The sequence below is a fragment of the Microcebus murinus genome, chromosome 2 (assembly GCF_040939455.1).
Source record: "Microcebus murinus isolate Inina chromosome 2, M.murinus_Inina_mat1.0, whole genome shotgun sequence".
Taxonomy (NCBI): domain Eukaryota; kingdom Metazoa; phylum Chordata; class Mammalia; order Primates; family Cheirogaleidae; genus Microcebus; species Microcebus murinus.
This window is the reverse complement of record NC_134105.1, coordinates 88115002-88130730: the sequence shown is the minus strand read 5'-3', so window position 1 is coordinate 88130730 and position 15729 is coordinate 88115002. Positions and strand designations below refer to the sequence as shown.

The 15729-nt window shown below is 46.2% G+C and overlaps 1 protein-coding gene and 1 long non-coding RNA gene across 3 annotated transcripts in view; one reads left to right on the top strand and one right to left on the bottom strand.

Moving 5' to 3' along the window:
• ELAPOR1 (endosome-lysosome associated apoptosis and autophagy regulator 1) overlaps positions 1 to 15729 on the bottom strand; it is a 76232-nt gene that overhangs the window by 14966 nt on the left and 45537 nt on the right. For both annotated transcript variants that reach the window (XM_012751652.3, XM_012751651.3), the window contains exons 4-8: positions 10185 to 10332; positions 9633 to 9713; positions 8928 to 9033; positions 8642 to 8791; positions 1922 to 2010 (exon numbers count right to left, since the gene is read on the bottom strand). In XM_012751652.3, coding sequence (XP_012607106.1) covers positions 1922 to 2010; positions 8642 to 8791; positions 8928 to 9033; positions 9633 to 9713; positions 10185 to 10332 — 574 coding nt within the window. The remainder of the gene's footprint in view (positions 1 to 1921; positions 2011 to 8641; positions 8792 to 8927; positions 9034 to 9632; positions 9714 to 10184; positions 10333 to 15729) is intronic.
• On the top strand, positions 1430 to 7448 carry LOC142869279 (uncharacterized). Its single transcript, XR_012917976.1, has 3 exons — positions 1430 to 1595; positions 1697 to 1805; positions 7029 to 7448. It is a non-coding gene; the product is annotated as an uncharacterized LOC142869279 (long non-coding RNA).

The following is a 15729-nucleotide window of genomic DNA, read 5'->3' as shown; positions in this document are numbered from 1 at the left end:
GTTTAGAGACAAACTGAAATCACCAGACTGAGCAGAACCTGTGTGGGTGCGAGGCACAGGGCAGGAGACTTCTGTAAGGCGCTGCAGGTGAATGCATATTCACGTGCACTCCTCACACGTGTGCGCCAGCGCTCCCCTGAGCTGGGCTTTGGCTGTGCTGCAAGGCAGGCACACGGCCTCTGGCTTGACCCAGCCCCCCCAGGACCCGGAGTGGTAAGTCAGGCCAAGGCAGAGGCCCAGGCTGGCAGGCGGCAGAGCACACCACAGATCTAGAAGGCCTCGGTCTGTGCCTGGTAGGTAAGAGAGTGGGACAGAAGGGAGGAAAGACACTCACATTTGCTCACATAAGAAGAAGAGCGAGAAGAAGAGCAGAATTAGTTGTCCCTGTTTTATTAGTGAGTCAACTGAGACCAAGAAAATGAAAATAATTTTTGCAAGGTCATACAGAGCACGGGACACTATGGGACTGAGTCTAAGATGCAACTGACAAGACACGCAGCCATTCTCTCTTTGCTGGGGAAGGGGATGAAACTCCAAACATAGGGAGGGAGGTGGTGGTGGTGGTAGTCAGAGATAACGATGAACAATAACCAGACTTTATTCCATGCTCAATTAGCAAAGGGATAATTCAGCCAGCCGTCCAGCCAGCAAACGTGTATGCATCCTAATAGCCAAGCATCATGCTTAGTGCTGAATGCAGAATCCCCGCCTCCTAATGCTTTCTCCTTGAGAGGCTCCGGTTTAGGGATACAGACAGTTCATCCAGAGTGTCTAACCTGAGTCAGACCCCTCTGCCTGTGCCCTCGAGCCCAGCCCGGCTCACCGCTGCTCCTTGAACTCGCCAGGCACACAGCTGCCTCCTCTGCTCCTGCCGTGCCCTCTGCCTGCAGGGCTCCACGCCTCCTCCCTCATCTCATTAGGGTCTCTGCTCAAATGCCCCCTCCTCAGAGAGGCCACCCCTGTATTTTCTAAAATAGCATCCCCATCTTCTGTCATTCCCTATGTCCTTACCCTGTTCTATTGTTTTCCTTCCTACTACTTGTTACCATTTGATACATTACACACCCATTTGTTGTCTGCTATCTCCTGCACTCCCTCCTCAACAAGAACTAAGCTCCCTAGGAGCTAGGTGTTCCCTTGGTTTTGTTAATTGACGGGTACTCAGTACCTTGCACAGTGCAGAACAGGGCAGCACAGAGTAGCACAGAGTAGCTGCTTGATAAGCATTTGTTGACTGCTGAAATGAACAAGTGGCCTCCTCCAAGAGGCCTTCTCTGGGCCCCAGTCCTGGTCGCTCCCCGTCTGCGCTTCCCCAGTGCCCTCTACACCTCTCTGGTTGCCTCACTCAGGCTCATCTTGCTCCTCCCAGCCGGGACTGTGGCTGTCCCAGTCATCTCTGACTCCCCCGCCTGCAGGGCAACACCTGACACGCCAGTCAGCACTCGAGGGCCCTGGCCGGCTCAGTGGCAATGCAGACGACCAGGGAAAGCTCTTTCCTGGCCATTCTCCACTGAGCCAGCTAGGAGGAACGAAGTCCCCTTGGCAACCTGGGGAAGCAGCGCTGACCAGACAAGTCTGACAAGCTGCATGAGGAAGTAAAAGTGCACGGAGAGGCAGGCACTGCCCAGAGCGGCTAAACAAATGGGAGAAACCAAGTGAAAGAAAATGAAATGTTTTTTTTTTTTCTTTTAAACAGAGCACATGTGAATAGCAGTGAAACAAATGTGGCAGAAACAGTTTCTGACCTGAAAATGAATGAAGCCGCCTCGTTCTGCCCCCCGACTATCCCTGGGCTCACCTCGAAGGTCTGTGGGGTTTTGTGTGATGGCAGCTTCGTTGACTGCTGAGAAGTAGCAAAGCCCGGGGGTGGCGGGAGAAAGTTCTCTCAGGGCAAAGGGGCTCCGGGACTGTTGTTACCCACCTCTCCGTTGGCATCGCAGGCTGTGTGTGTGTAGAAATAATCTTTGTCGGTGCAGGCTGGGCGCACTTTGCAGGAGGAGGATCCTTTTTCTAAATTGCCGAAGCAAGAAAAAACATATTTGAAGTTGCATAAGAAAGCCGAGCTCTAGACCACTTGCTCATGATTGTGACTCCCAAGCCCCCAGGGTACATCACCACAGGCCCACCCTTCCCCTTGCCCCAGTAGTGTCCTTTCCAGCTCCCAAAGCCCTGCTCAGATATTCTTTGGCACCTCTCCCAGGCTTCTCACTGGCACCACACCGTGGGACAGGGTATGGAGCAGTGGCCTGGCCAAAGGACCAGCGGGGAGGGGTGGAAGTGCAAACAGCATCTTGCTGGTGAGCCACCACCAACCCAAGTCCCTAGAGACCTGCCATCTTCCAGTGCCTTCGTGTCCTGACTGCAGGTGTGGTTTTGCTACCCCTGAAGGGTTGAAGTAAAACAGTAAAGCTTAAGTAAAGAAAGTAAGAAAGTAAGCTTTCATACTCTTATTCCAAGCCTTTCTCTGACTTTTCTCTTAATATATGCCTCACATGAAGGTCTTGTATTTTTTAAATTTCCCCTTCTTCGTGCAACCAGCCTACACAAGAAACTTGTCATTTCTCTGCACTCCTCTTAAGATCTAAGAGTCTTCCCACCTGCCTCAACCCAAGCATCCAACATTATCTTTACCCCTTGACCTTTGCCTAATGAAAACTGCTCGCTTTCGGTTTTATCCTGCTCTGTGTGGTCTCCTTATGTCTGTTAGTTCTACTTTAACCTGGAGAGCCTCTGGATAACAAGAACTATTTCAATGAATCCCTCTTTAAAGCAGTGGATTTCACCTCTTTTGAATTTAGAAACTCTTTTGAAAAATTGAAGAAAGATGTATCATCCATGCAAATAAAAATTTAAAAAGTTTTCCAGGGAACTGACCTTCTCCAGAATAAAAACCACTGCTTTATAGAGTGCACATGACCACACTGCTACTACTACTACTGCCACCAAGACCTCTAATACTACTGTGTCACTTGCAGGTAAGCATTTAATAATGCTTTCTCTCTCTCTCTCTCTCTCTCTCTCTCTCTCTCTCTCTATATATATATATATATATATATATATATATATATATATATATATATATGTATATGTATATATTACCTGGCAGGCAGTATGGTTAGTGGAATGAGATTTTAAGCTGGGTTTGAATTTTAAGTCTGGGTTTGGATGCTGCTTCATTATTTAGCAGCTGTGTCACTTTAGGCAAGTTACTCGAGCTCTCTGAGCCTCCGCCTTTTCATCTATAGAGCAGGAATAATAAGATCTACCTCACTGGAGCCAGCACATACCTGGCACATTATAAGTAGATACTCACTAAATAGCAGTAACTATTAATTCTATGCATGTTTGGGGATTATTTTTATTTGAGAACTATCATAGGAGATTTAATAAGGATTAAAAGTCTGTTTCCCTCCTTTCCAATTAGGGGCTTATTTCTCGGTGGATCCCTTCTTTTCCCCAAGGCACCACGCGAGTTCCTAGATCAGAGACTCTCCTAATTACAGCCTTGGTGGCCTGCGCTGGGAAGTCCCCTCAGCTGCACATCTCCACGCCTCTTCTGTTCCTGTCTTATTAGGCCGGGCAAGAGGGAATGACTGGCTGAGAAACAGCTGGGGTCTTCTCAGCTCATTTCCTTTGCTAACAAGCAGAAAGCCCAATTCAGCAGAGAGGGATCCAGGGACTCCTGCTCTGGACTGCCTCGGCCAGGAGAAATTTGGGTAGAGATGCCGAAAACGTGCCAATTCCCAGGACCTTGTACAAAGGTACAAGTGTTGTGTTAGAACAACAAAGTACAAGTGTTGTGTTAGAAAATGCATGCCATGCAAACCCCTTTCTCTGCTTGTCAAATATTTGCTCAGCCTGACACCCTAACTCCAGGTTTTAGCAAAAATGGTCCGACTGTTTACACTCTGACCACTGTTAAGGTGGTTTTAATAAATGATTAACCAAAATGCTGAGACAGACCTCATTTTCCTAGCTCAGGTTTCATCGAGGTGTTTAAGTTGGACACTAGTCAAATTTGAAAGATCAGCCTAAATGTTTAGTTGAGGGAGTGAAAAGTGATTTGAATGGGACTGGCCCTGAGCAAAACTGTAAGAAGATAAAATTTATCTCAGGGACTCCAGCTCCTTTTTCTGCAACTCCCTCCTTTCAGTGTTTTATCCTCACCTCGAGGAGTACAATGTTCTCACTAGAACCCCCTTTATCAAAGGAAAACGTTTCCCCTGAGAGATTAAGTACCTAATGACACAAGGCCCAACTCAGACACCAGTTCAGACTCTCCGCAAACTCCTTAACATTTCTGAGTTTCTCTTTATTCATCTGTAAATGGTAAAATCACTCCTGTACTATAAGAACTAAATGAGAAATAATGTTTTGTCATTTGGAAAGTGCTATACAAGGGACTTATTGCAGTTGTAACCTCTACCAAGAGTATTTTCATATTAAAATAGGGGTGTTGGCCCAGGCACGGTGGCTCACGCCTATAATCCTAGCACTCTAGGAGGCCGAGGCAGGTGGATCATTTGAGCTCAGGAGTTCAAGACCAGCCTGAGCAAGAGTGAGACCCTATCTCTACTAAAAATAGAAAGAAGTTGACTGGACAACTAAAAATATATAGAAAAAAATTATCCAGGCATGGTGGTGCATGCCTGTAGTCCCAGCCACTCTGGAGGCTGAGGCAGGAGGATCTTTTGAGCCCAGGAATTTGAGGTTTCTGTGAGCGAGGCTGATGCCAGGGTACTCTAGCTCAGAAAACAGAATGAGACTCTGATTCAAAATAAAATAAAATAAAATAAAATAGGGGTGTTGAGACAGGCCTTAATGTAAATAAATTAATAAAATTAGTGCTTACTATGTGCAGACCCCTTTCTCAATCCTCTACCTGTATTTATCAATCCTCACAATCATGCTATGAGGCAGATATGATTATTGTCATTCCCATTTTATAGATGAAGAAACAGAGGCACAATTTGCACAGCTACTTGGCACAGCTACTAAGTGATAGAACAGGGATTTGAACCCTAGTAATTTAGCTCTGGAGCCCACGCTCTTAAATTCCACGCTATTCTATTAAGAAATGGATTGCTAATATAAACACAGCACAAAGAAATTAATCCTAATGATCAAATTTTAGGTACCAATGAGAAAGGTGCTTTTTGCCAACCTTTTGTCTTTAACATCTCTCCCGTGAGCTCTCTAGTCTCCACCTGCATTAGCTCCCGCTTAGTTTAGGTCCTGGACACCAGCGGCGGTGCCCGCTGCAACATCTCCCAACTGTGGCCTCTGCCTCCAGCCATTCCCTCCCTCCTCCGTGTGGCAGCCAGAGCGGTGTTTCAGAAGCACCAGCCAGACTGATCATGTCACTCTCCAGTTTGAAATTCTTTAATGGCCTCCACTGCTGATGGGTTCCAATCTCAATTTGTTTTCACAATAGCACAGAAGTGCTGCTCCGTAATCTGTTCCCTGCCTGCTCCTGGCCTTGGATGCTACTTCTCTCCACCTAATCTCCAGCCAAAGTGAATTACTCGCAGTTCCCTAAGCTTCTGGCCTTGGCTCACGCTTCTCCTGTCCCCAAAGTCCTGTCCCCATGAAATCAGCCATTCATCTTTCAAGATTCAGCTCATCTTTCAAGACCTCAGCTGGCGAAGCTTTTCCTCCTTTCCTAGAGAGGATCAGGCACTTCCTTTTTTTTTTTTTCCACTTCCATTCATGCTACACCCTGCACTCCTATCCCAACACCTACTGCATCATGGAGAGTTACTGCACCTAGGTGTTTACATAGCCACTTTTTGACATAAAGTGAAGTGAACCAGCTCTAACCCTAGCACCAAGTGCAGTCCTTGGCGCCTGGCAGGCACTCAGAATATATTGGTATAATAAGTGGATGGGTCTTCTCTCACTCCCTTCATGCAGATTCCGTCATAGGCTGTCATAAGACTCTGCATTTTGCCAGCCTCCCACTGCCCCTGCATTCTGGAAGAGGCAAGTCTCAAAGAAATGTGACTCTCTTTATGCCCCAAGCTGGTGAGGTAGTCAATAAGTTGACCATGTTCTTTATGTTAATAGTAAAAGCTCACTTCTTAGTCTAAGAGACAGATTGAGAAATCAGTGGCAGGCCGGGCATGGTGGCTCACGTCTGTAATTCTAGCACTCTCGGAGGCCAAAAGGGAGGATCACTTGAGGTCAGAAGTTCAAGACCAGCCTGAGCAAGACTGAGATCCCATCTCTACTAAAAATAGAAAAACGAGCCAGGTGTGGTGGCACATGCCTGTTCCCAGCTATTTGGGAGGTCAAGGCAGGAGGATCTATTGAACCCAGGAGTTTGAGGTTGCTGTGAGCTAGGCTGATGCCATGGCACTCTAGCCTGGGCAACAGAGTGAGACTCTGTCTCAAAAAAAAAAAAAAAAAAAAAGAGAAATCCGTGGCAGAAAAGGAACAGACTCAGAGAATTCAGACTCCCAACCTAACACTTTCATAACCACTCTCTGGATAAAAATTAGTTGCATAGAATTGATTGAAACACACCTAGGCAGTTTTTCTAGAACCACCTTGCCATCCAAACCCTTGCGCAACTGCTGGGCTGGAAAGGGAGCCAGAGACTTCGACTAACAAAGGCTGCTGTTGATAGAGGTAGAGCAGGGAAGAGGAATAAGAAATTGAAGTGGAAGAACAGGAATTTAGCCCTATAGATTAAAAACTTCCTCCAAGATCTAAACATTACCGTTCCAACTGAAAATTATACTCATTTGGCAAGATCTGTGTAGATAAATGGGACTTTTGTTTTAGGAATTGTGTAGAAATAAGCAATTCCCAGGTGGATGGCTGGCCTTGGCTGAGCAAACACATACTGTAACACCTATATGAGGTGGGCGTGTGTCCATATGGGGACATGGGGGTCTGCTTGAGAAGGGGCCTTGTGCTGGGTTTATACAAGGTTCTGTGTGAGAAGGGAAAAATAGAATAGTTATGAGTGTTTCCGGGAGAAAAGAGCGAACTGTTGTTTCTCTCTCCCTTTTTGTCTGTTTCAGAACCTGCCTTGGAGGCTGACCTCCATGCAACTGCCTGAGCAAAGGGTGTCTGGTGGTATTGCCTGCCTCACACCAGAGCCTTGACGCCCCCTGAGAACCCCTCAAAGCACCAAGCCATGTTTCTCAAGTTGGGATGCTTTAGGAAGCTATCCAAGAACTGTAGACATAGGCTACTTCCGGCTGTCCCCTCCCTGTCCCTTAGAGTAGTGGTTTTCCCAAAATGCCTGCTTTGAATTCAATAGATGCTGAGGCTGATCCAAGATTGTAACTTCTGTGTTTAGTCCTTGTTATCAAAATGTTTGTGCTCATCAATGCAACCTCATTGTTGTTATAAACTAACTTGACAATAATTACTATAAATTAAAATATATAAATTTATACCTCTTTTGTCTACTGTATCTATTGTTTATAATTATAACCTTATATAAGGTTTCTTTCTTTCTTTTTTTTTTTTTTTGAGACAGAGTCTCACTCTGTTGCCCTGGCTAGAGTGCCATGGCGTCGTCAGCCTAACTCACAGCAACCTCAAACTCCTGGGCTCAAGCGATCCTCTTGCCTCAGCCTCCCAAGTAGCTGGGACTACAGGCATGTGCCACCATGCCTGGCTAATTTTTTTTTCTATATATATTTTTAGTTGTCCAATTAATTTCTTTCTATTTTTAGTAGAGAAGGGGTCTCGCTCTTGCTCAAGCTGGTTTTGAACTCCTGACCTTGAGCGAATCGCCCGCCTCAGTCTCCCAGAGTGCTAGGATTACAGGCATGAGCCACCACGCCCGGCCAAGGTTTCATTTTTAAAGAACACTTCACTGCCTAAAAAAAAGACTGCAATTTCTTTTGCTAGCTTTCCTAAACCCTTTAACTCTGAGTTGATTTTCTTTTTGTCATGGTACCATGGCACTTTTTACCATCTAATGTACTATATAATTTATTAAATATGTATCATTTATTTCTTATAATTTCTTTTTTTCCTTTTATTTTTTAGAGATAGGTTTTCACTCTGTCACCCAGGCTGGTGTGCAGTGTCACAATCATAGCTCACTGCAGCCTTGAACTCCTTAGCTCAAAGGATCCTCCTGCCTCAGCCTCCTAGTAGCTGGATTACAGATGCGTGCCACTATACCCAGCTAATTTTTAAATTTTTTATAGAGATGGGGTCTCACTATGTTGCCTCAGCTGATCTTGAAGTCCTGACCTCAAGGGATTCTCCCATCTCAGCCTCCCAAAGTGCTAGAATTATAGGCGCGAGTCACTGTGTCTGGCCTATTTCATATTGTTATTTTTTATAGTCCGTTTTCTCCCCACTGAACCATGTTCATAAAGCCATGTTCATAAAGATAGGGACCTTTGTCTGTTTTGTTCACAGATGTTTTCCAAGCTCATAAAATAGGACCTGGCAGATAGGAGAGGCTCAATAAATATTTACTAAATGATTTCATTTTTATTTATACAGCGATTAGTGGAAATATGGATTAGCAAAGGGTCCTCTAGGGAAGAAAAGGGTTTAAGAATTATTATCCTCAGTTTGGCCAGAAGGATGGCTCTACTTTTCGGTTTCTTCCTGTGTATTTGTTGGTACCCCCCACTCCCAAACTCTCCCATCTTCAGAAACATACCTGAGTATTTGTCAGGGTCACACTCATGGCAAGAAGTTTCTCCTTTATTTGAATAAGTGTTGGCTTGGCAAAGTTTGCAGAAAGAGGAGCCCTGCTTGGCTGCATATGTGCCAGGTTTGCAGGGGAAGCATTCTGAAGTATAGGCCACCCCTAGGGAGAAGAAAACAGCACAGAAAAGCAAGGACTGACCCTGGAGACTGAGCCCCTGGGGACCGACTCCCACCCTCCCTGCAAAATCAACAGGCCAGGAAGTCAGTAACCCCGGATCCAACCCCACTCTCGGTACCTGTTATGGCGATGTTTCTCACCAGCACAGGCTTGGAAACTTTGGACCACACCGAGAAGGCTGTGGTTCTCCAATAGAGGACATTATTGCCTCGATTTAACTCGACCTAAAAACCACAAGCAGGAGGCATTAGTTCATCACACAGACAGATGTCACTAATCTGTCGGTGTAGCCTCTGGCTGGGAGCTCTCCTCTCACAGCCTACCGGGCAGTGCCTACGCTGACCCTCTCCCTCCTCTCGCTCAGCTTTGCCCTTCCTCCCACCTTAGCTTAGCTCCTCTCTTTCTAAGCCCCCTCCTGCAACCCTGTCACGTCCCCTCCCTCTGCTCCCTTGATCACATATTCCATGAGCATCTCTTGTGGCCAGACCGATAAAGGGACCTAAAGGTATACTAACAGCAGGGTGACGGGCATCCCCTCATTCTTCTCTGGTTCTACAGGGAAGAGCCCCCATCTCCAGAAAACACAGCCGTAAAGCTAGAAAGCTGCTGGTCTTTGGGTCAAGCCACAGGAGCAACAAGTGAGCCCACACCCTATTCCATCTACTCTAGAGGAGAGGGAACATAGATAGCATCCTTGTCACATCAGAGGCCTGCTCTCCAGGGACAGAGGGGTGGAGGCTCAGACTGGGAGGAGACACTCTCTGAGGAAGGGCCCTTGGTTCCTCTTCTAGGATCTCCAGGAGAAGGCTGGTCCGATACTCACACTGTGGAATTCCCATCCCTTCTCCGTGGTTTTCATCCACCTGGAGTCATCCGCATTGGGCTGGCACTGGTCGTTCTGAACCTGAGGCACAGGAGTTTGGGACCAGAGCCTCAGCTTTCTAAGGAAATGAGTGCCTTACCCCACGCCACCAGCCCTCCAGATGGCCCTTCTCTGGGGAGAGTTGTCAATTTCCTTTAGGGACTGAGCTCAGAACACGTGAGCCTCAAAGTAGGGCAGGAGCTAGATGCACACACAAGCGTCTGCGCACTGACATCAAAGAAATGACATGTAGCTCAGACATGCTGTTTTTGGGTCTGAGCAGGACAAAACACCTAGAAATCTTCCAGACTCTCTTCTGCCCCCAGAAGTCCTTTGACTTTGGCCTTTTCTCCTTGCCTCCTCAGGCCTCAGCTCATTTTGCCCATAGTTCTGTCCAGAGGGAAGACTACTGTGATGTCCCAGGCAGAACTATTCTCATGATTGATTCTTGCAAATCAATGTGAACCTCAGAGAGCCTGTACCTCCCACCCTCTCCCTGGGCCAGGGGCTTACAAAAAACTCGAAGATGATGCTGGAGTCGGGGTAGTAGTATTCGAAGTTAACAGTGCCGGACTGCTTCAGGTTGACGGCGTACATCAGCGTGGCTGTGCATTCGTCCGTGTTGGAGGCGATGTAGTCACCCTGGGGGACCCACTTGGACCTGTGAGGGAACAGGGACCAAGGTCACTGGCAGGAGCATGGCCCGCGAGGCTCTGTGCCGTGTGCGGGCCTCCTGTTCTGCGCGGTCTCTGGGAAGTCTAGACTTGTGATTCACAACCCAAGCTTGGACCTGAAAATGCTCAGTGAAGAATGGCTAAAGAAGCTCTGAGGTAGATCAAGGAGCCTGGAGTACAGCCAACAAGAGAATGGCAGGCAGGTTACCCCCCCATTACAGAGAACTACCCAGGAGGTCGATGGCAGGTGAAGGGGAGGAGCAGGGAGTGTAAATATTTACTGGTTGCTTACCAAATACCAACTACCTGGTATTTGTCTTCTTTTAATTTAATTTTTTATTGTATTTAGAGATGGGGTCTTGCTCAGTCACCCAGGCTGGAGTGGGGTTGCACAATCATAGCTCACTCAAATTGCTAGGCTCAAGTGATCCTCCTGCCTCAGCCTCCTGAGTCTGTGTAGCTGAGACTATAGGCATGTACCACCCTGCCTGGCTGACCTACGTGTTTTAAATTCGTGATTTCTTTTCCTCAATAAGAGGAAGTGCTATTTCTTTCCATTTAATAGATGATGAAACTGAGGCTGGGGGAGTAACATGCCCAATATCACAAAGCCAGCAAGTGGCAGGGCCAAGATTCAAACCCAGCTCTGCCTAACTCCAAAGCTGCCAAAGTCAGTCAGTAAACATAGATGTGCTTCAGAAGTCAAGAGTCCACCCAGTCTAGTCCACCTAGAAATGTCCACTTTATTCTTTTTTTCCATGTATCAGCTGAATTTGCAATTTATGGAAACAGTCACCTAAAGATGCTACATGTAAGTAGTTTTTATGGGAAGGGCTAAGGCCAGAGAAGCCCAGAGAAAACCAATCTAGTCACGTCTGCTTTGTCTCCTAAGTACGTCTCAATACTACCCAGCCTACCCAAGGGCTTTCCCTACACCCACCACCTCTGAACTGCCTCCAAACTCATCTCCCTGCATCCAGTCCTGCATTCTCCAACCCTTCTCCACGCTGACCACATCACTCCCCTGCTTAAAACCCGTGTGACTGACTCCCTGTTGCCCTCACGATGGGGTACAAATTCTTGGCCCCTTCTTTATACTCTAGCCCTATAGAATTTCTTTCAATTCCTCTGCCAAACTTCTCTTACTCCTGGGCCTCCCCCCATGCTGTTCCTTCTTCTTAGAACAAACTTCCTCCTTCTTCCCTCTATTTAATTCCTACTTATGTCTTAGAGTAAATGCCACTTAATCTAGATTCCTTGACTCTATCTGCCTCTGCCATGGGTACCCTTAACTCTCTTTGTTTCCCTCCTCACAGCTATCTCCCCATCTATTTTATTTATCTTTAGTATGTTATGAAAATTTAAGACCTACACAAAGTTATAATGAATACTCATCTGCCTGCCACCCTGCTTAAGAAGTACAACACAGCAGAAGCCTCCGTGTGCCCCAGCCCACCTCACCCCCCTTCCTGTGACACAGTCCCTTCCCCACTGCCAAGTGAACACTTTCCTGAAGCTGAACATCCCATGTGGTTCTCTCTCTGTATGTATCTCTACACAATATACTGTATGGTAGTACTTTGCATGTTTTTCAACTTTATGTAAATGGTATTATACTTTTATGTTCTGCAACTTGTTGTTTTTTTTTTTTGTGGAAGAGGCTTCAAAATAATGATTACAGGATTCATCCATACTCTCACATGTAGGTCTTCTCCCTTCATTTTTACTACTGCATAATATTGCTCTTAATGGCTCTACCATATTTATTTACGCATTACTTATTGATGGACGTTTAAATTGTTTCCAGTTGTTTGCTATTGTGCACACTCTGCTATGAACATTCTTATTCCTGTCTCCTTATGCACACGTCTGAGTGGAATGCCTGGGAGTAGAACCATTGGGTCAGAGGGTATGTGAACCTCCAATTTTACCAGCTACTGCTACCCTGTTCTCCAAAAGAGTTGTATCAATTTATACCCAGAGCAGTGTACGAGAGCTCCTGGTGTTCTGCATCCTCTCCAAATTTGGAACTGTCAGACTTTAAAATTGTTGCCAATATAATGTGGTAGGAAGTAAGTGTCTAACTGGGCTTTAAATCTTATTTCCTTGGTTACCAGTAAGGTTGAGCATCTTAGCTTATTTGCAATTTGGGTTTCCCCTTCTGATCAAACTTTATTTTATTTTATTTTATTTTATTTATTTTTTTTTTTTTGAGACAGAGTCTCACTTTGTTGCCCGGGCTAGAGTGAGTGCCGTGGCGTCAGCCTAGCTCACAGCAACCTCAAACTCCTGGGCTCCAGTGATCCTTCTGCCTCAGCCTCCCGGGTAGCTGGGACTACAGGCATGCGCCACCATGCCCGGCTAATTTTTTTTTATATATATATCAGTTGGCCAATTAATTTCTTTCTATTTATAGTAGAGACGGGGTCTCGCTCAGGCTGGTTTTGAACTCCTGACCTTGAGCAATCCGCCCGCCTCGGCCTCCCAAGAGCTAGGATTACAGGCGTGAGCCACAGCGCCCGGCCAAACTTTATTTTATTTTAATTCTTCTTCAGCTGTCTAGCTTCCTGGCTGGCCTATAGATTCTGTGAGGGCAGAGACCAAATTTACCTTGCTCGCTAATGTATCTCCAGCACAAAGACCCAGGCTTGGCACAGAGGAAAGACTCAGGGATTAAACAGAGGAATGTGGGAATGGGTGATCAAAAGCAACCCCACTTTTTCACTGTTTTGCCCAATATCAGACCAGGTCTCCAATTGCTTTATAATGGCCAGTTAAGGAAACCTCAAATTAGTTCACAGGTTTCCCCCTGTTTGCCAAAATAACGTGGTATATTTCCTGTTCTTCAATAGTCTGTGTTATGCTCAAAATGGAAACATAAACTGAGCTCATCCAAAATATCCTAGCTAACCAAAGAGAGAGCATTGATCTCTCCCTGTTGAAAGAGACTTTTAATGCTGATGTGCTCCATGGCATAAGCTATAAATAACTCCTGAAGTTTGATGAATAATTAAAAGGATGCCATAAGTGGGTCACATTTGCAAATGCATCATAATTCTGATTTTCATCAGAGTTGTCCCTGGTAAAGACATTTCACAGTAAATAATAACATATTCTGATTAATTTCCAGGGCCAGGCATTACTATAAATTCTTTCCCCATATCATTTCATTTAATTCTTACCATAACCTATGAAAGTACTATTTTTTCATCACTTTTAGCATGAGGAAACTGAGGCTTAGAGGTGATTAGGAAACTTGTCACAGGTCAGTTAGTTGTGATCTGCATATAATGTTTTTAATTTTTAATGTTTACATTTATTTTTCTCTCATTCTTATTTCACTGTCACAGTATTTGAGCTTCTGCTCACTCTTTTCTATAAGACATCCTGAGCACATAGCACGTGCCTATAATCCCAGCTACTTGGGAGGCTGAGGCAGAAGGGCTGCTTAAGCCAAAGGTTTGAGACCAGCCTGGGCAACATAGCAAGACCCTATCTCAAAAAAAAAAAAAAAGAGAAAAACTTGGATATTTTCTGTAGGAATGGTCTTCTAAAAACAAAATCAACATCCTTCCTGTTACTCCCTCTTCACTTGTGTTTCCTTTTGCTTACCCCAGTCTCTGATCTAGGACCATTTCCTGCACCTTAGCCCTGGGACACATACCCAGGAACCATGGAAGATTCCTGAAGGCTCAGAATGCTGCCATTAAGACTACATACAGTTGGTCTGTTTTGTTCCCAATTACTTATCTTGTGTCTACTTTGGGCTAGATGCTATGTTAGATGCAGGAGACACAGCAACAAACCAGGTTAGAGCTTGGCTTGCATTCTGTTTCTAGTAGAGGAGACACAAACCTGTCACACATCAGTCACACAGTCCTGACTGTGGTAGGTGCCATAGGAGAAATACAAGATGATACAAGAGTGTGTAACAGGAGTCTATGGGGTCAAAGATGGTTTCTTTGAGGAGGTGACTTTTAGGCAGAAACCTGAGGGTTAAGTCGGAGTAATCTAGGAGAGGGACCAGAGTTCAAAGGCCCCAAGAAGGGAAGGAGCGTGGCGGTCAGTGTGGCTGGAGCACAGCAAGCGAGAGGGAAGGCACTTGGGCGAGACTGGGCAGACGGCAGAGGCCAGAGGCCCTGCTGGCTGTGTGAAGGTAGCTGATTTTATCTTAAGAGAAATCAGTCACCATGGAATCCAGAGTTTTGAACAAGAAAGTATTGTGATTGGATTTTTGCTTTAAGAAGATGAATCTGGCTGCTGAGAAGACAGCGGCCGAGAGGAGTCTGGGAGTGGAAGCAGGAGACCAGCTGGGAGGCTCTTGAGGCAGAACAGGCAGGAGCCGACGCTAGCTTGGGTGAGGTTGGAGGCCGTGGGGCTGGATTTGGGCAAATACACAGCTGAACAGGAAAGCCGGACACTTGGGCTCTTGGTATCAGCTCCATTATTGCCTTTCAGCGGGATGGTGGGGAAACCACAAAACCTCTCTAGGTGGCCATTTCCTCTCCAATTCTACAGAGCAGAAACATCCTCCCCCTCCCTCTTTCCCTCTAGGGATGTCATGGGATACCTTAGGGTCCAGGCACTGATATAGTCTGTGCCATAAATTGTCATTAACCTGCCCTCATCCTGCCTTGCTGAGAGATAATGATTTCTAGACTCTCAGTGCCGTCCCCAGAGAGAGGAATCCTTCCTTTACACGGGTAGGAATTGATTGAGCCAGGTCTGCACCTTGTCCATGGTCAGATGACATTCTCCATCAGGACTCAAATGGGGGTGGGTTGTCTCAACCCACACATTCCCTCTCCTTCCAGCTTTCATCCTCTCCAGCTTTATCTAGCTTTTTGCTTTTTATTTCTTTTATACTTTGGTGTTTTATTATTTCCAAATCTCAGGCTATGTACAGGAAATGAGAGCATTGTTAAAATAAGGGAAAAAGGACCTAAAAATGGCCTGGCTGGCATAGCCAGCCATGAGGAGCAGTGGGGCGTGGGCCCCACCAGCCTGTCCGCTGGGCCCCAGGGCCTCTTGGCACTGACTGTGTGGCCTGTGTGCCCCGGTGTGGCAGAGGGACAGTGCAGGGGCTGGCACTGTGCAGTGCGTGCCCATCCGCTGGGCACCCTCAGTAGCCCTTAGCCCCTTCCCGGTCAGCTGGTTTTGTAGTTGTCCTGGCAGAGCTGGGGGTGCAGAGCCTTAGGTCTTGTCCCCAAAAGTCTGGAGTTGCTGTAGGTGTCCTTAGGCATGCTAATGAATTTGACACATAACCTTGAACTCTAAAATAACATTAAAACTGGATGACATATTGAATGCCTGCTTCTTGGCTCCAGACAAGATTTAAGTGTAGGAATGGGGACATTGCTCCCAGTTTTGGAAATCCAAGAGTA